Source organism: Lactuca virosa, chromosome 6 (genome assembly GCF_052849685.1).
Source record: "Lactuca virosa cultivar CGN04683 chromosome 6, Lactuca_virosa_CGN04683_v6, whole genome shotgun sequence".
In the NCBI taxonomy this organism is placed as follows: Eukaryota; Viridiplantae; Streptophyta; class Magnoliopsida; order Asterales; family Asteraceae; genus Lactuca; species Lactuca virosa.
Genome location: NC_136431.1, coordinates 271,321,247 through 271,342,586, shown reverse-complemented (window position 1 = coordinate 271,342,586; position 21,340 = coordinate 271,321,247). Strand labels below are relative to the sequence as shown.

At 36.0% G+C, this 21,340-nt stretch overlaps 1 protein-coding gene and 1 pseudogene across 1 annotated transcript in view; both read left to right on the top strand.

Annotated features, from left to right (window-relative positions):
* Nucleotides 1-3,065: 3,065 nt before the first annotated feature.
* The window catches only part of LOC145122534 (uncharacterized), a 44,819-nt gene continuing 26,544 nt past the window's right edge, over nt 3,066-21,340 (top strand). Inside the window, exons 1-8 of the mRNA XM_079058124.1 lie at nt 3,066-4,074; nt 4,300-4,326; nt 4,432-4,458; nt 4,564-4,590; nt 4,702-4,728; nt 4,821-4,847; nt 4,954-4,980; nt 5,077-5,103. Of these exons, the coding sequence (XP_078914250.1) occupies nt 4,321-4,326; nt 4,432-4,458; nt 4,564-4,590; nt 4,702-4,728; nt 4,821-4,847; nt 4,954-4,980; nt 5,077-5,103 (168 nt within the window). The 5' untranslated portion in view covers nt 3,066-4,074; nt 4,300-4,320. The remainder of the gene's footprint in view (nt 4,075-4,299; nt 4,327-4,431; nt 4,459-4,563; nt 4,591-4,701; nt 4,729-4,820; nt 4,848-4,953; nt 4,981-5,076; nt 5,104-21,340) is intronic.
* Nucleotides 3,159-4,136, top strand: LOC145122535 (putative receptor-like protein kinase At5g39000 pseudogene; annotated as a pseudogene).

Genomic DNA, 21,340 nt, shown 5'->3' with positions numbered 1-21,340 from the left:
ATCACTTTCAACACCATCTTTATGACCTTCAAGTGTTCACGGCCGTGAACCCTTCATAAATGGGTTGTAAACCCTTCAAGTATTCATGTGTTCATGGGCCGTGAACACATTTGGGCCGTAAACCCTTCATGTGTTCATGGGCCGTGAACCCATGGTGGTTTGGCCGTGAACTCCTTCTTGTCCCTCATTCTTGGTTCTAACGCTTCATTGTAAGTGTTTCCTACATCCTAAGGGTGTTTCCTATGCTTGTTAGTGGTTTTAGACACTAATTGTAGGCCTATACATGTTAATATGTGCTTAATAGGTTCGTACTGTGATCGGGACTTCACTTAGCATACCAAGCATCTTGTCCTTGTTATTCATCCAAGTCACTCACAATCAGGTGAGTTCATACCCCTATTTCTTTACTGTTTTAACGTTTTCAGGGGGAATACAAGCCAAACATCATTAATCTTGTGAAATTATACAAAAAGGATTTCGATACCGTTAGAATTGATACAACCTTACAAGTTTCCATACTTTTATAAAATATTTAGATATTTTATCCCTTTTGTATTATGCTGAGCATAAGGGAAGTTTTCAACATAAACATAGAGTTTTCAGTGTAAAACATGAACGGAATACATTAACGAACATATAAACTATAATACGTATAGTTTATGGAACAATTGTCTTATCAATGTACAAACATAGATTCAATGTGATCGAACATATAAGCTATATAGGGTATAGTTTATGAGACATATACTCAACTAGTTAAATTCAAAGGATTCATTTTATTCTACACTTAATCGTTAGTATAGCATTTTATGATTGAGCATTCTTCGCGAACTTACTTAAGTACTAACAAAAGTCCTGAGATTATAACCAGAGTCTCCTTGCGGGAGAACGTGAGTTTGTGTATAGATCTATACGGGATTGACAATCCTGCACCATAACTGTTAGCTACAGTTAGGCCGGCAGGCCTGGGTGACAAAGTCATTTCGATCCGACACCTGAAGAACGTCGTTCAGGCAATTCAATGATCAAGAATGGTTATAACAACTCATAAATTTGGTACTAAGAATATACGATTAATGTATGAATGGTAATAACTTCAATTAGTTTTATTATAAAGTAATAGAACTACTATACATATTAGAGTTTTGAGAGTTTTCCGAACTTACTATACATACTGGTGATAGCCAGGGTCTTTCATGTAAAAGGGGTTTTCCCAATTAAAAACAACAATGCACAACACATTCACTGGTAACTAGACATATGAACTAATACATTATGAGATTCAGTAACAAAAATACACATGTTCGAAAATAATGGATTTTCTTGGGAACATACAAATATTTTCATTGATTCATTAACAAATTTTCCTTACAAAAACATGCTTATGAACTCATCAGCTTTATGCCGATACTCTTTCAAAACTGCTTGAATTCTCAGGAAATCCGTAGACAGGTACCACACAAAGATTTTGAGAAGACGGAGCGTATAGATTCACGTATTTTACTTTTGTTATACTTTTGATGTATATAAATATGAATCAAACAGATGTAAATATTTTACTTAATCAATGTATTGGTTGTGTTTACTTTGATTACTATGATGCAATTGTTGTGATACTATACATGACGTCCTCCACCCCCGAATGTTTCCGCCATTTCGGTTTGGGGGTGTGACACAACGATATCCAGGGGCGGCTCAACCAGTTTGAAGGCTCTAAGAGAATAAAAGATTTGGGGTGTTTTAGCCTTACCATACTAGAATCATTAGCATACACATGACATGGCATGAACCAAGGTAGGGAATATGCATTATGTATGTGAAATTTGGATAAAGTGCATTATGTATGTGAAAAAATTAGTCCGGTCCAACTAGAATCAAGAAAATAATACTTATTAGATTCAGATAAAGTGCATTGTGTTATATGTATGTGACATTTGGGCCTGAAATATTTTGTAATAATTTGCTCTTCAAATAGATATGATAAGGTGCACTAAAGTACGATGTCTTAACCTTTTAATCTACCGGACTACCACAATCACAGAAGAGGAGATAAAGGAAAACAGGAAAATTGAATTACTCAAAAGTCAAAACTAGAAGAAAATCAGATTATCGAATTGGAAAACTCAAATCTGGAAAACTCAATTACTCAAAAGTCAAAAAGTGGAAACCAGTCTAAGAGGACATACCGTTTCAGACTTTCATTTGAGGAAGAGCCTGAACAAAAATCATTGAATGTATGAATCACAGAATGAACAAGGAAGAATAGAGAAGGTTGCTTAGCTCGTGAAATTGTTGATTGTGACGTTAAGTGTGCGTAACAATCGACTAAAGAATAAGTGAATAAGATTTAAAATTAGGGGTGCGTTACAATTGGGGCCGTAAGCCATTACTTAACTTTTCAACGGGTAGAGTCGGCCCTGACGGTATCAGGTGTTGTTCTCACTCCTTAAGGTTGAAGGTTCTAGTTCCGTCGTAGACATAGGTGTAACTGATGAGTAGTTTATGAATAGATTAGATTTGTCGTTTAAAAAAAATCATTTATTTATTTTTTCTGCAGAAATCTAGATCCATAATCTCATTTACCATAGAAAAATTAAAATGAAATTATGTGATATCCGAAAAATCATTTGCATATACTTTGCGAATGAATTACAAATATAATTTTTAACTTCAAAAATTATGCCGCCCCAAACGACCAGGTGGTAGGGACTAGTGATTACTCTTGTTGAGCTTTTATTATTATTATTATTATTATTATTATTATTATTATTATTAGTGAGAAGCCATATGAAAACAAATTGCAATTTCGAGGAGTTAGCAAAATGTTATCAAAATGCAAGCACCTGAGAACATACGTAAGACCTCCCACCACGATGCACGATAAGGAAGATAAGCAACGGCAGGTTCATTTTGTATATTAAACCAAAAAGTCTACTTCTAATGGATCTATATAATATCAATATAAAATTGAAATAACAATAATGAACAATGTGACCATTCTTTTTTGTTTTTGGGATAAATAGCCACTAGCTTAGGCTCATCTTCGTTTACATTCATCAGCATCCCCTTTTAAGTATCAACCATCCTACTGCCTCCTTTCTCAGCATCATTGCTATTATCTTTTCACATGCACTACTTTGCTCTTGTAGAGGGAAATAATGTCACTCATTCAAGATTTAGATCAGCTTAGAGTAATACCCTTTCGAGATATCAAGTTGGCCACCAAAAACTTCACAACCATTATTGGGCGGGGCGGATATGGCCCTGTTTATAAAGGAGAACTCTCACATTCTGGTATTCTTACTTCGGTTGCTGTAAAGAGACTAAATATGACCGAATCTGGTCAAGGGCTTAAAGAATTTCTGACAGAGCGACAATTGCTCTCTCGTTATAAACATCCAAACCTGGTTTCCCTTCTTGGCTACTGTGATGAAGGTCATGAAAAAATCCTAATTTACGAGAATGCAGAGCATGGAAGCTTCGACAAGTACCTATATCCGGTCAAAACCAAATGTCCACTCACATGGAAGCAACGTATGAATATATGCGTCGATGTAGCCCGTGGTCTGGATTATCTTCACAACCATGTTGCAGCAAATCATAGAGTTATCCACCGGGATATAAAAAGTGCAAATATTCTTCTAGATCAAAACTGGAAAGCTATGATTGCGGATCTTGGACTTTCCAAATTAGGTCGTGCTAATGAAAATGAGACTTATCTCATTACCAATGCGGCTGGCACAGGTGGTTACTGTGATCCGGTGTACATTAAGACTGGAATATTAACAAAAAAGTCAGATGTTTATTCGTTTGGCGTAGTATTATTCGAAGCATTATGTGGGAGGTTGTGCTTCATGAATGTTATTGGTGAACAAAGACAGCTAGTGCCACTGGCCCAATGCTGCTACGAAGAAGGAAATTTAAATGCAATCATGGATCTTGATTTGAAGGACTCAAAATCCGTGAAGGAGTTTTCCAAGATTGCATATCAATGCTTTAATGATGATCAGAAAGAACGACCCTCAATGGATGTGGTGTTACTGAAACTTGAGAAAGCATTGGAATTGCTAGCTAGTAAGTTGAAATTTGTTGAAAATTTAGAAATTCCTTTGTACCTTTATATACAAACTAAATAGAATGATCTCATACACCTTTCTACTTGGACATTTTCTGTATACCATTGCACCGGCAGCTAAGCTCACATTTTATCGAAATATAACGACTTCTTTAATGTCTATATCTGCTAAATTTACTAGAACAAACTCATAACATCTTTTGAAACATTATTTGGTGGTGCAGGACTATGAGGAAGCATGTGAAATGCAAGTAAGTTCAAATTGGTTGAAAATTAAGATGTTTTTGGATCTATATGCTAAAATAACTACAATAAATTAATACGCTTCTCTGCTAATTCTTAACTTGGTGGTACAGAAACTCGAAGAAGCTATGGAATTGCAAGTATGTACAACTTTATTAAAAATTTAGAGGTTACTTTTGTCTATATAAACTAAATTAAATAGAATAAACTGATATACTTTTCTGAAAATTTGCATGGTGGTACAGAAACTTGTGGTGACATTGCAAGCCCAGGTAAGCTCCAGTTTATTGTAAAATTAGCATGTTCCTCTGTGTCTGTATAGGCTAAATTAACTAAGGTGAATTCATACACTTTTATATATGAACACTTATTTGGTGATACAGGAATTTGTGGAAGCATTGGTCTTGCAAGTAAGATTAAATTTGTTGAAAGTAAATAGGTTCCATGGTGTATATGCTAATCAACAATCCTAAACTTTTCTGAAATTGTTTTGCTGGTGTAGGAACTTGAGGAAGCTTTGGAATCGGCAGTAAGTTCAAATTTGTTGATAGTTAACATGTTACTTTGTGTCAATATATGCTAAATTAACTACAATAAATTCATACATTTTTCTGAAATATTGTTTTGTTGTACAGGAACTTGTGGAAACATTGGAATTGCATGTAAGCTTTTGTGTCTTAAAATACTAAGTACCTACGTTAATTAACTACAATAATGAACTCTTACAGTTTTTGTGATAATTTGTTTTTGAGGTACAGAAACTTGGGGAAATATTGGACTTGCAGGTACTTTCAACTTTATTGATAATTAAAATAGTTTATTTTTAATATATGTTAAATTCACTATTGAACTCAGATAATTTCTTCTTAGAGGTATCCAACGACTTGTTGAGGAGTATGTTAGATGTAGCAATATGATCTCATCCAGATAACATAAATAAGTAATCAGCTATATTAGTGTCATTGTAATAAATAATTAACGATGAGCGTGGTGGCTATAGAAAAATCAATTAAGCTTGTAAACATAATCCGTAAATGTTTAGCAGATGTGGAATAGGCTGCTTAGCAGCTGCAATGTACGTATGGGGAATGCCCGACGTGCCTTGTAATCTTCCTTAGTTGCTCATCGAGGAGCAACTACAGTATCTCGGCATAGCAGCTGGTGTATCTCATAGAGCAACTCTGGTGTACCTCTTGGGCAGTGGTGAGGCATGGGCTTGTAGGCCTTCGCCCAAAACCTGTTTTAGGGAAACTCGTTATTATAAATAGATCCACATGCACACCTTAAGTAGAAAGCGTGTGTTTTGACGGATATTAATGAAATTTCTATCTAGTTCTTTCTTAGACGTAGTTCAATTAATCTGATCGAGTGAACAACGTTAGATCCTAGTGTTTATTTTGTCGCGTTTCTGTGCGTTTATCGACTCTATACCCAACAACTGATATCCAAGTTATGGCAGAAGAGGGGATCGTCAAGATCGATAAACTCGAAGGTCATTGTTTCCACTTTCGGAATATGCAAATCGAAGATTACATCTATAAGAAGTAGTTACACCAACCCTTGTTGGGGAAGAAACCTGAGCGATAATGTTTCTTACAACATCATCATGCTCTTGGTGTGGTCAAGTTTTCGAAAGCAAATAATGTTTCTTACAACATCCTCAATGAGAAAACAACGTTCAGATTGATTTGATTGATATATGTTGAGATTATATTCAAATATAAAGTCCATATGTTGGTGTTATAATCATCCTTGCTCGAGAGTTGGTTTATAACAGTTACAATGTTAGCAGTTTGTCATGAACTACTAAACTTAATTTATAAGACATCCGAGATTTGTCATTCCATTTTATCTGAAAAAGGGTTTTAATATTCAGGGTAATATGGTCAATTTATTTCTTTTTAAATTATAAAGAATCTAAAATATAATAATTGTAATATTCGATGGAAATCTGAATATTCTCATTCCCATTCACAATGTACAATAAAACAGAAATATATACATATCGAAGGGCACATGGGACGGATTCTAACTAGGCTACGTATTGGGCTAACATACAAATATACTACAATACAATATGGTCATACGTTCCAATCGATACAAAAGTATGAAAATAAATTGGTGGGTAGCGCTTTGGTAAATATAACGGCATACTAACTTATAGATGGAACATGAAGTACACGTATATGGTCTAGAGCTACTTTGTCACACACGAAATGAATATCAATCTTTATGTGTTTTGTCTGCTGATGTTATAGCGGATTAGTCGACATATAGATTGTGCTAACATTGTCACAATAAACAATGGTCACCTTAGGTGTAAATCTAGAATTCTTGCCCTATCTTTTGGAGGACCGTGAAATAAGGTTATCCATGAGAAATACATAGTAGCTTGTAGTGGAACGCCGGTAGGTAAGCATCCCCCCAATCTATGTCATAGTATGCTACAAGGAATGAGGTGTGGGAGATGTGTAGTTGAAGCTTGTATGTCGTTGGCTTTGTGATAACATAAGCCTTGCATCCCCAAAGTTTTATATTTGCTTGAGAAGGATGTGTCCCACTCAACATTTCAGAGGGTGTTTTAGAAACTTTCCTAGTTGGTACAAGGTTCAAGATGTGAGCGGGTGTCTCTAAGGGATACCCTTAAAAGGTTATTGAAAGTGTAGCTCGATTCATCATAGATCGAACCATATATAATACCGTTCGATTTCGACTCTCAACAACACCATTGGGTTCTGTTGTTTTGAGAGACAATTGTGAAAAGATTCCACAATTCTTAAGATGATCGTAGAATTCAAGACTTAAATATTCTCCAACCTATCGGATTAGAGCATCTTCATCTTTCTACCGAGTCGATTCTCTAATTCGTTTTGAAATTCTTTGAACACTTTAAAGGTTTCTGACTTATGCTTGGTTAAATAGATATATTCATATCTACTAAACTCATTAGCAAAAGTTATGAAGTATCGTTCACCTTGCCTTGTGGCGGATATGAACGATCCACAAACATTTGTGTGTATGAGGTCCAACAGGTCCTTAAATCTTTCACAGTGACCTATGAATGGCGCCTTTATCATCTTGCCAAGTAAGCAAGATTCACATACATCATCTGACTTTAGGTCAAATGAGTCCAAGATCCCATCCAATTGGAGCTTGGCGATGTGTTTCTTGTTCATAAGCTGAAGACGAAAATGCCACATATAAGATTTATCTAATTCATTATTGGAAGAACCAACGTTTAATATTAGATTATCAAATTTACTCACGCAAACAACATTCTCAAAAATATCATTGCAAATACTAGCTTTAAAAGAAAAGAACCACTCTTATAAACCAAAATGTCACCATTTTCATCATCAAAAGAAAAACCGACAACCATCCTTATACAATGCATGAAAAGGAATAATGTTTCGTGTCATATCAGACGAAAAGCAACAATTTAATAAACTAATACGAACACCACCACCAAGCACGAGCTCGTAATCCCCAATCATTGTAACAGTTGTAGTGTGTATGTTTCCCATGATTAGGTTGAGCTCTTCATGCTTCAACTTCCTAGTTTACTTTAGTCCTCGCATATTAGATCAAATGTGAGTACCACATCCTATATCAAGAACCCAAGAATTAGAAGTGGATGTGCTATGGAGTTCAATCATAAACATAACAAAGGTGACAGCCAATTTGACTTTTCCTTTCTCTAGATCCTCCGGGTATTTAAGACATACAGACTTCCAATATCCATTGGTCTGGCAATAGAGACTGATAGCCTCATTTAGATTAGTAGTAGGAACAATTCCACCTTGGACTCTCCTCTTAGAGCTATGGCCAGACTGTCTAACCTTACCCTTTCCCTTTCCTTTGGGATGAGAACCCCTTTTCTTTTTAGTAATACCATGATCAATGGTGTGACAACCCAGAAAATATGTCATTAACCGTTGTTGAGATCTAACGTCGTAAGCAAAATGTAATAGAACAACCATGTAACCATTCGACATCTACTCTAATAAATGAAGGTTTTTGTGGTTATTTTGAATTAATTTTTATTTCACATGTCATTTTATGGTTTTTCTATTTTATTAATTCCACATAGTATTTAAATACAATAATAAATGCATATTAATTTCCTTAATGAACTTTCCTTTTAATTTCAAATTTACTAAATTAAAGTTTCATTAATTTCCTTTATTTATTTATCTGAATTATTTGTTTAAATTTAGAGAAAAAAACACTTTTATTTTTATAATTCAATATTTTTCTCATTTTTCTTATACATTCAAACTTTTTAAATGTTTAGAATTTTATATTTAGATTTTTTTTAAATAAAATCATGTAATACATGGGTCTCATACCTAGTATACAACAAAATATATTTGATTATGTCAACCTTTAGGCTCAAAATTAAGTGTGTGAAAAGTTGTGTCACCTTGAGAGCAAGTTTACATTTTTAGAATATACGTGTTGCCGCGATTCCGAAAATATAAACTTTGTAAAAACCCTTATTAGTATGAAGGAGATATGATTTTTATAGTAAGTAAAAATCTACCACACATAAACAGTAACAACGTCAAAAGCTACAGGTAAAACGGTCGACTTTTGGAAGAAGTCACCAAAAGCAAAAACGTGGTGCTACTTAAAGTAGGGATTTTGAGACAAAGAGCGCCTTAATCGGAACCCACATGAAAGAATTATGATTTTTATAAAATCATAACGGTTATAAAATATAAGTTAAAAACAGAAGTTAGAACTAGCTAAAACGACTAAAAGGAATGTTTAAGTGTACGTCGAGACCTACACGAATATATACGAGTCGTTGAAAACGGAGGTCAAAGGCGAAAGCAACAAATTTTTTAAGTTGATTTTCCACGACCGCGTTCATCCTCGTGCGGCATGCATTCTGACACCCCGATGCATCAGGATATGGATCACGTGGCATCATAGGAGGGGGACATGTGTCAGCCCGAGGATTGTTCATGCGCAACTTACACGGCAGGCACTACACAGCATGCACCCCCAAATCCCCTATAAGTAGCATGTTTCGGCTTTCTAATCCCTCACACCTCACTCTCTCTCGATTTCCGTGCCACTGATTCCTGAGCGCCTCCCGAGTTCCAGACTCCCGAATTCTACCTTACATCAGTGGTTTCACACATCAATGGGTGAGTTCACTGCCCCACTTGACTGGTTTCATACCTTTTCGGGTTGGGGGGATACATGTGATAAACTATCGCTTTCATAAATATTGCTGACTATATAAACTTAGTAATATGATTAAGCCTAGAACGTTAAGATGATATTATTCCCGGTGGATACTCTGCCCAACTTTTAGGTATAATATTATGCCTAGTTGTTATGCTGATTCACACTGGTAGAAAACACCATACCTCGTTGATACGCCGAACAGTTGCCAGGAAACGTCATTTATTTATTCGTTACTATAGCCAACCTTTGTATAAGTTTATTACCAAATCACTACTAGTGTAACCCTAAGGAAACATATTGTCATACACAAAACCATTGACACAAGTTTAGGGATACAACGAACGTTGATATATTGAAATCAATATAATATTTAAAAGTATGAAAACCCTGTGAACTCACCAACCTTATGTTGACCTTTAAAACCACATGTATTCTTAGAAGGTTAGCAGCATTTTTTGGCTTGCCAAGGGTTCCTTTTATACTTAGGCTATTAGGGTTTTCAACCAGGAAACCCTAATCTGACTGCTTAGGCCCTACGCAGCCCATGGACTCCCTCCTTAGAAGCCTTGGATGAATTCTAATGGGTTTCCCCATAGATTTCGTCCACTCCAACTTCTATGGAGTCCATTAGCCCAATATTCAACTATCACACAATTGACAGTTCTAGTCCCCTTTATTTAATTAATGTCTTTTAGCCACAGAATTAATTCTTATTAATTCTTGACTAATATTAATTAAACAATATGATTTCTCTCTTAATATATTATTCATATAGTATATTAATAAATTATAATTAATCCTCTTTCTCCTTAATTCATCCTATCAGTTGCTATGGTGAAGGCAACCCAAAAGGACCATGCTCACAATCGGGTCAAGTACATACCAAGATAGTTATGGGCTTAGACACCTAATCCAACAGTCTCCCACTTGGATAAGTCTAGTAACTATTTTGCATATGACTTCGGAACCTGATCAGCAATCGTAGCTTTCAAAAGCCGCTGTCAACTCTGATTTTATCAGTAATACGTCCTTTAGATAAGGGATCATATATTCCTCCATTCTAGATATCGTATGAACTGAGACATGGATTTTAATCATACTCTCTGTTCATGTTTTGTTTCCCGATTTCTGATTTATGACGACTGATAACAGACTACAATTGAACACATCAACTTAGTCTCGGCTTGGCCAAGCGCTTAGGGTTTCATCATGAAATCATCGAGGGGCCCACATATATCGCTTTTATCCTACTTTGGGTAAAAGGAATGGATAAACTTTGACTCAATGCTCGCTTGTACCTACTCATCAAATCACACACAACAATATGTTTTATAACACCAAGTTACATGTGCGTTTACATATTATCAATGTGCAACCAACTTGCATAATAAAAATCACACGTCTCAGTTTCAAGAATATAAGATATTATCGTCTCACCAATCACTCGTGATAAAATCCATGAAATGATTCAAGTGAGAGTGGGTTTAATCCAATGCTCAAATCTTATTCATAATCACTCATGAACGTTGTAGCAAACTTTTGCTATGTCTAATACGCTTTAGACAATCTACAAACCAAATCATGACAATCTTCTTTCATACCTACTCCCAAAGTATGAGCGACTGTGCAATGTTCGAATAATCTTATTATTCAGGAAGTCAAAACATGCAAAGTGAAACACAAGAATAATCGAACCCAATATGGCCCCAAACTTTTGAGTATAAATAAAACTCCTTTTATTTAGTCACCATATTGATTACACATTATTCAATGCATATTGTTTTGGATAATCAACTTATTACTTGAATTATAACAGCAGTTGTCCCATGCACCAAGCATGCACAATCTGTTTACCTATGGTCCATACTTTGTGAAATAGATCAATTGAAAAACATTTCCAATGATGCTCATTTTACAATCCCTAATCCTTATCGTAAGTGTAAGAGCAAAAAATTCTCGCCACTTCTAGAATATGTTAGATTCTAACATTTTATGCAATGATCCTTTTGTAATCTTATCGCACAAAAGTCACCAAGACTTTGCCAATGAAATTACAAATGTTCTCTATTGGAGATTGTTACAAGACAATTCCATAGATGTGAAGTCTCACATTCAAAGTACATTCCTTTGAACATCCTTCTTGCATAAAAGTTTCTAATCTAGACATGGATTCTCAATATCCAACTCCCAATATGGAAACATTTCCATATTTGCCATATGACAACTCATTATTAATAGAATCATACCTAATCATAATAATGTCATTATGGTCCATTCATTACTATACTTCCAACTGCTCACAAGCGACCAATCCTTAGCGAACCTTAGATTGTCCTTGACAGTTGTTTAATTATTTTAGTCAAATCTGGCTCTAGTCCCTTTTCCCTCTTAATGCCCTAGGCATTTGGAAAATTTAGAACGGTCGAATATTACAGCATATGCAATCGATCCTATACCCGAAGCGTATGGGACACGATTCATAATGAAAAAATGTGATACTTTACCAGTTCCTTGCTATAATATTGCCATATATAGAATCCTTTTAAGTTGAATCTTTTCAACATAACATCCATATATGTCCTTTGACTAAATTTGATTAAAATTTCTCGATCCAAGCTTTTAGATTTTGAAACGAAGTATAATATTCTCTCCCTTAATTATAGCAAAACAACTTTTCAACCCCTGCAACTTTGCAAAGTGAACCTTTTGTTTTCTATAATTAACATTGCTAACTTGCAACACTTAAAATAATAATCATGCTCCCACTAACATGATGATTATATCCATACCAGCATAACATTTATGCTCCCACTAGCTTTGACACGTATTCAGAAAACCATTGGACTTCTAGAAGGCAATACTTATTGACTTCCAAAGTTCATATTTCTAATATGATATGCTTCGATAAACCTTTATCTAAGCTTCTCATACACCTTTCCTTAGATAACTCACACGTGTGTCTAAACAATTCTAGAACTTACAGCAATAAGTCTCGAATGTTCAAACTAATTGCCAAATCTCACAATTCGAACTATGAAGAGGGATGCCGTATGTGACAACTCGAAATTTCTATTCTGTACAACAATTCACTTAAATAGGAGCCAGAACTGTTTCTGCTAACTTTCAAGCTTTTTGGGAATAAGTTTGAGTGTTTTAAAGATAGTACTTCAAGAGATAACAGGAGAGAGGATGCCTTAGGGTTTATTGTGCATCAATAAAGTTCCAAAAACTCCAAGAGTTTGGAGTTTACGGCCCAAATGGTATTAGGGTCGTAAACCCTAATGACTATATAAGTGACACTTAGTTTATTTTTAGCTTTTTTCACACTTCCAAGTCTAGAACCAATTCTCTCTCAAGTATCATCCAAAGTTCTTCAAAAATCTTCAAGAAAGTAAGTGTTTTCTTCCTTGTTTAGTTGATATCTACACTAATCTAGTGATCTTACAAGATTTCATCCGTGAAATCATTCCATTTGTGTAGATCTTCAAGTGTTCTTAGTTTCACCAAGAACACACACTAGTGTTCTTGGACTTTTAGCACCTTTTCAAGCTTCTACATAGTAAGTACTCTTACCTTGGCTTGTTATAAGACTTGTTACACTTCTAAAACATCTCGAAATCACAAAGAAACACTAGATCAAAGGTGTTTACGGTCCAAGATGTTCTTGGACCGTAAACCCTAATGAAGGGGCCAAAGTGTGCCCTACTCCCTTACCAAGCCTTGTAAACTAGTCTAGATCCCATCCTTGATGTGCTTAGGACTTAAAACATCAAAAAGACCATAAACCATATGGGTTTACGGCTGTAAACACATGGAGAAATGGTCCATGGGCCGTAAACTCCATTTAGGATTGAAATGATGCCACAAACACTTCCTAAGGCTTATACTTGAAGTAGGATGCTTCCTTATGACTTGAAAAGCTTCAAAACACAAAATGGTAGAAGTGCCATGAGTTTACGGCCGTAAACTCATGGGTTTACGACCGTAAACTCCAAAGGAGTTGGTCACAAAACCGTAAACTCCAATAGAGGGTCCCCTTGAACCCTAAACTCAATAGCCAAGTCCTACAACCCTTAGATGCAATCCTTAGGACTTATAGAACTTAAATCAAGTGTTTTACATGTCTTAGGATGTCTTAACTTGGTTAATTAGTTGTTTTATAACTAATTGGATACATATATGTGTCATTATATGTTAACTAGGATCCTTGTGTGTGCTCAAGTCTTCACTTGACACTTAGCATCCTATACAATCCGTTCATCCAAACCACTCACTACAGGTGAGTTCATACCTCTTAATTAACCTTTTAAATGTTTTTAAATGCTTTTATGGGGGGGGATACAAGTTGAACTATTATAGTTATTATATCAATCACATGTGATTAATAACTACCAAACAAGTGGATTTCTTACTTTTCAAACTGTGTTACCAAACTGTTTTACTTCAAACTGTTTTACAAACTCTTTTACAAGTCAAATACTTTTACTTAAACTCTTTTACACTTATATTCTGTTAAATGTATATCTTTATAGATATAGTTATATAAGTAGGATTGAAAGGACTTAGGACTGATAACTCACCTTACCTCCTGTTCCTCGTTGGTTGTGGACTTAGGGTATCGGTTATTTATCCGAAGGTCGTTTGAATCCTAGTTATATATCATGTATATGTATATAGGTATAAAGGTTCCTTCTTTCATTCAGTTCAATACCTTTGGGTAGCAAGGGTATACACACATGCTCATACATTCAAACAACATTACTAGTAAGCTACAATAGGCGTAGTTTAGGAAGTTACTAATACTATTACTAGAACAATGAAACATACAATGAGTCAGTTCATACATGAGTCAATACAGCTAGTACATACAATACATTACAATACAGTTAGTACATACTATACATTTTACAAAAGAACATACATGCTAGACAGAGAGAGAACAAACAATACCATACAGAGAGAACATACATACATACTACACAGAGAGAGAACATACAATACAGCTAGTACATACAGTATATATACAAGAATACGATTTCAGTTATGTGAGCCACGTAACGGGGCATGGCATCACCTGTCATGACCTTTTTGTATCCAGAATCTCCTTAAGTGGGGAGCGTATGAGTTTGTGTATAGATCTATACTGGATTGACTATCCTACACCTCGCTGCTCGCTACAGTGGGACTTTGCAAGTCTACGGGTGCCAAACGTCATTTTCTCCGACGTCTTACATCGTCGCGTTCTATAGTCGGTAGCAGGATACAGGCCGATCACATGATACTTTAAATTACAATTGGTTTAAGGTAGTTAGTACAGTAGTAGTTACTTAATACAAAACTACAGTACTATTTCTTTTTCCCATTACATTCACTTTGTGATCTTCACACAATATACAGTAATGTAAAACTATATTTTTGGTAAATGATAGTCAGATTTGGGAAAATACATACTCTTACAAGAGACACACACACAGACACTCGATGCCTTGGTAGAAGGCTACTTTTAGTAGGACACATAGGGTTTTCTAGGAGAGTCAAACCTTTTACAAACATTCACAACTTTTGCATACTTACACATCACATTCTTACAAGTACTTTCATACAAATATAGACACTAAAATACTTATGATCTCACCAGCTTTAAAGCTGATAAACTCTTTCAAAATAACTTGTATTCTTAGGTCACCAGTAGACAGGTACCGGTGCCAGGTTTTTGAGAAGATGGAGCTCGTTCAAGACTCATCTTTTATTTTGATGTATATTTTTGGTGTCTATTTAACTTGACAGAACACACTTGTATTAAAATTATATTATTAATGCAATGGATGATGTTGTTGCTTGTTTACTACTATTCATTGTTGTGATATTGTACATGACGTCCTCCGCCCCCGAACGTTTCCGCCGTTCTTGGTTTTGGGGTGTGACACCGTAATCATAATCGAATTTGAGAATGCAATTTACACAATCGCTATCTCCTTAAAATCTCTCTTAGTGAAAGAGTTTCCTCACAATCATTTTCATGAAGGAGAGAAACCTTATGACACTTAGATTTTATGGTGTATATGTTCCTATCTAGGTCAATTTGTCATAACCATAATCATAAGATAATGTTTGTGATAAATCCAAACTCTTATGGACAGAACTTGTTCATTCTTAATTTCTTGCCATCAAGGGTCCCACCATTTCTTCCAATGTATTTAGTAGCTCACCCCTACCTATCAATGTACTTTCCATTGATCAGGGTGTTTGCCCTTATGCAGTCAATTGAGAACTCGTAGAACTCATTTGCATAAGTAACTTTACTGGAATGACATAGAAACAAGAATATGTAAACACGATAGGTTACAAACCTCAAGTCATGTGCTAGTGTTTAATAAGTTTACTCTCGATTAATTCTTGAACCTTTTCAAGAAAATTTAGACTCACACTGACCTCTTAACATATAAGATTCTCTTGTGAAGAAACATTTCTTGACAAGCAAATATTCAAGAGTTAGTGCGGATTCTTATCAAGACAAACCACTACACACAATTGGTCTTAGTTGGTCTTTATCTTACCCAAGACATCACAACTTAGCAATTTTAAACGTGCAAGAGTAAGAAAAAAAATTTACTCTACATTTGATGAGTGTGTTAAAACTTCTTAAGATATGTCACTCAAGTCACAATCTTGGAGTATGACTCTAAGACTTGATTTTGGAACGAAGTATGATTCACCTATTGATTTAACCATTTCAACAATTTCTGATTTCTCTTCTTAGCCATACTAGTGCATTAAGATTTACTTAGAGGATCAATTGTGATATGGTTTCACAATTAATAAGACAATCATAAAACATTATACAAAAGTACTCTCCCTTCTTTCCAGATTGGAGAAACTTTTATCTTTCTGCCTAATTGATTCTTCTTATTCGTTCTGCTATTATTGAAACTTTTCAATGATTCAGAATTACATTTAATCTTGTAAGCATAACCATATTTACTAGACTTTTAGTAAATCATGACGAATATTTTATCGTTCTCTGTGGTGGACTTGACCAGTGCACAACATTGTGTACCAGCTCTCCTACTCCTTCACTTGACTCTTTGTCAAGGAATTAGTCTCAATTTTCCAAATATGAAGGTTCTCATTCATCATACAATGCAAGTTGTATGATTCCAAGTTTCTGTCCAATTGACACTCGGGCGACAAGAATCTTTCCTTATTTGGTAAATTCTCGACATTACCAAAAATAACATAACTAAGAATCACATCCATTTCAACATTGCTAAAAATAGAAATACACAAACATCAATTTTCATACATGCCATTGCAAGGAATTATAAATAAAGACAAAAACCAAAATTTATTTTATTTATAAAGGTGCGGAAAACTTGTCCTTACAATGCAATTCAAATGAAAACTATGTTATTACATAATCCTCAGCAATCTATCATAACTCTCTAAGTAGCAGCTCCAAAAATCCGATCATCGAATCATGCGTTCGAAATCCATTTCTTCGCGATCAAACTCAACTCACTTCTTCCTTTAAGCTTCCTTTCTTTTCTTCGATCGTACAAAACACCAAATGTAATCTTATCACATCATGTATTTAGAATCTAAAATAGAAAACTTAATAGAGTTAGATAGTGGATTTTTACCTGAAGCAGAGTAATACATCGTGACTCTCACATCTCTTAGATCTCTCAAGTAGTCAGGGGAGCTTCGTAACCAATGCCCCTCTTTTGGTAGTAGAAGCATATGAATTCTTCTGGAATGGTACACGGGACTATCTCAGACTCAACCTTTCTCTTGCGTAGAGAAAACTTTTCTGGACTTCCAATGTTGTCATTGCCCATAGAAGGTTGGGACATTGATTTACCAGACAAATTTTGTAACGCCCGGGTTTCGGGGCTAAACATTTTTAGACGATGTAATAGTCTAGGTCAACTATTGTAACTCTTTTGATGTAATAAAAATGAAATATTTGAGTATTTTGTGAATTATGTGAATTTATGTGCTTATTATTTAATTATAAATGTATAATTAATAAAGAATAAAAATAAGCGTCAAAATGAAATGTTAGATAAACCCGATATCTATGAAGGATGTGGTAGTGGTCGTGACGAGGTTTCCGAATATATAAAGAATGCCAAAATCCGAGTTATAACGAAGAAGTTATGACCCGACGAAGTTTCACGACGGAACCGACACGATACCGGGAAGCGTAAATAATGAATTTACGATAAAGCGAGTTTTAGCCTTAGAGATCTAAACGAAAGTCGTAGAATTCGTTAAACCGAAAGCGTGCATAAAAAGAATGCCCAAATCTGACTTCATATGAGGAAGTTATGATTTTTCTAAGTTTCAGCTTAGCGGTATACAGCCCAAATACTCGATTTGAGATCGAGCGGTTTTTAGCCGACACAACCATAACGAGAATTGAAGATCTCGTTAATAGTAATGCAACGGTAAAAAGACAGACGAAAACGGACATCGGATGAAGAAGTTATGAATTTTTAACGGACTAATCCTGTCCCGGCCTGTTAAAAATATAACTGTTAAAATAAATTCAAAATTAGCCGACGGAGTCTAAACGAAAGTTGTAGATTACGTTCCCGCCTACGCGTGGATATAAAGAACGTCGAAAACGGAGTTCATATGAAGAAGATATGAATTTCCAAAGTTTTTAAAATAATTAATATTTATTTTTAATTATCTATTTATTTATTATTCGACCGGAGGAATCTACTTTACACCGGAGAAAAGGAAAAGGAGCCGGCAACTAATCGAGTACTGCTAGGTGACATATGCAGTGACGTCGTGTACGCCCAGCGTACGTTGAGATTACGCCCAGCGTACTTGAAGTTACGCCCAGCGTAATCGGGGTTTCCAGCCCCTATAAATAGAAACCGAAGTTCAGCCATATTTCCTTGCCATTCTTCATTCTTTCTCTCTAGATTTTGCCTTGGTTTGCGTGCCAATATTATCCCGAAGCTCTGCTCGCGAGAAGCTCGTTTTTTTGTGAAGATCTTCCAGGACTACCGAGGAATACTACTTCTACAAGTCGTAGTGCTGTCCGGTTATCTTCTGAACAAGTGAGTGTGTAGTTACTTTCTTCTAACGCATATTATGAAGTATTTATTATAAAATATGTGTGATGTGTATATTTGGTTGTTATATGTGTGAATGTATATTCACTTTCTTCTATCTCATATATATGATATATTATCTATGAAATATGTGTTATATGTGTGTGCCTTATCTGTTATGTGGAATATATATTAAATGAACATGCTTTACAGGTTTTAAAACTATGCATAAAAATATATATTTTTATCTACTAATATGTTGGGTAGAACATGGGTAGATAGTTGATGTGTGATAAACAGATGAGAGGCCTCGATGTTGTTGTTGATCTAGTCATCTAGCGGAGTATGGATGACGACCACGGACTCTTCTAGGCAGTCCAGTGGAACACTAGCAGGCTCATAACCTGTAAGTGTTGTGAACGACGTGTTCACCGGTGTACTCTACTCCCCCACATGGTTGCCTTTAGGACATCTATTGTTGAGGAAACCCCTTAGCAGTAATGTCCGTCCCGATGAACTTTCCTAGATTAGGTCCCTTTAGATAGATGTTATTTTAGGGACGTAAAGTGAGGATAACGGGAATGGGTAATCGGGTTATTGTTGGTCGGTAAAAATTAAATATAATTATTTATTGCGGGTTGAAAACCCTATATGCTCACCAGGCTCCCAAGCCTGACCCACTTAGTTTATTTGTATTACAGGAAGTGGCGCAAGGGAATAAGATGGATGAATCATCAAGTTGTTTTGTTTATGAGCCTTTATATGAATTCAACTGTTGTATTGCTTGTAATATTTGTTTATGCTTTTGGTCTGTTTATCGGAACATGACATCCCGAATATTGTTATAAAATGATTATGCATCTTTGATAAAATGCTTTGATAAACTTTATTTTATCATATTTTGTTTTGGGACAAATTCCGCAACTCTTTTGAATAAAAGAAAAAGATTTACTCTGAAAATATTTTTAAAAACATAAATAAAACCGGTCTTTTCTGGCCGAGATTTTGGGGATGTCACAGTTGGTATCAGAGCATTAGTTTAAGCGAACTAGGAATTTGTAGGATTTCTAGACTTAAACTTAGAATGCTAAGCGATGATTGTGAGGTGTGAGCACTAGCTTATTTTAGGAATTGTGCCTAAAATGCTTTTATGTGCTAAATGATTTATGCCTTATATGCTGTTATTTGTTCGGATCTATGGTCTGTTGCCGACCGGATCTGGAAACCTTATGTGTTTAGGATTCTAAACGTACGACTACGATATTAGAACTAACATGTAAACGTTTCGGAGAGATAAGGATGATTTAAACGTCTATCCGGAATAAAGATCTAAATTCACCTTATTCGGGGTATAGATCAAAATGGCAAGAACCCGCAGTGGAGCTGGAAACGCAAATGAAAACAGGAATCGACCACCTGTAATTGAGCAAATACCTGTTGTAGCTACAACACCTGAGCCAGTAACGATGGCTGGTGTACAATTGATGATTCAGGCGATGTTGGATAATCAGATGGAAGAAACTAGACGTCTGCTTCGACAAAATCGTGAAGAATTTTCAATCCAAGTTGAAGAGCCCGAAGTGAATGGAGGGCCATCGGAAGGTGGAAACTTCAGTGGTACTGTTGGTCAAGCCAACCCACTAATAGTTAGGCAAAACCACCAGGATGGAGGAAATGACGGACGTGGATGCAAATACAAAGATTTCATGGCATCCACGCCACCGAGTCTATCTGGAAGCCCGACGCCGGTGCAAATTATGGATTGGATCTCCGAAATGGAGACAATGTTTGAAAGTTGCGAATGCAGCAACAGGCAGAAGACCGCTCTTGCTATCCCGTTGTTGAAATCTGGCGTGTTGAGTTGGTGGAAGCTGTTAGCTGACTCTATGCCCAAGGGAGAAGCGAGTAAAATGTCTTGGGAAGATTTTATGGAACAACTGAAACTGCAATACTGCTCAGAGCAGGACCTACTGGAAATCAATAACGAGTTTCAGAATTTGAAGAAGGGAAAGATGAGCGTTGCTGAATACGCTGCAAGTTTCACGGAGAAAATGAAGCTTATCCCATACCTAGTTCCAACAGAACTCTCAAAGGTCAATAAGTTTGCCTGTGGACTACCAGCGGACTATGGTCCAATGGTTAAGCAAGCAACCATGTTGAAAGCCGCCATCTGGGCTGCCAGAAATGTTGAGACCCAGATCAGGGAGAAAGGTCTGGAAAGGTCAGAGGTTGGTGAGAAGAGGAAGTTTGACGGACCCTCGGGGTCCAGCAAAAAGGGTAAATTCTCAAAGTCTAGTTCGAAAGGAGGCGAAGTGAAGTGGTGTGACAAGTGCAAGAAGAAGCACTCTGGGAAGTGCGACGGAGGGGTCACTTGTTTCAAATGTGGGAAGCCTGGGCACTATGCCAATGAATGCACATTCAATAAGAAGGTCTGTTATGAGTGCAACGAGGAGGGGTACATTTCGAGGGACTGCCCAAAGAAGAAGGAAGCAGGAAGACCCAACATTCCACCAAAGCCGAAGGCTAGAGCCTTCCAGATGACACTGGAAGCTGCTAAGGAAGAAGCTGATGTCGCTTCAGGTACCTTTCTCGTAAACAAATTGCCTGCCCAAATTTTATTTGATTCTGGAGCCAACTACTCCTTTATTTCGCATGAATTTGGTAGAAAGCTAGCTTTGCCTGTCGATAGACTAGATAATGCCTTATTAGTCGAAGTTGCTAGTGGCAAGTTTGTACCTGTTAACCATTGTAT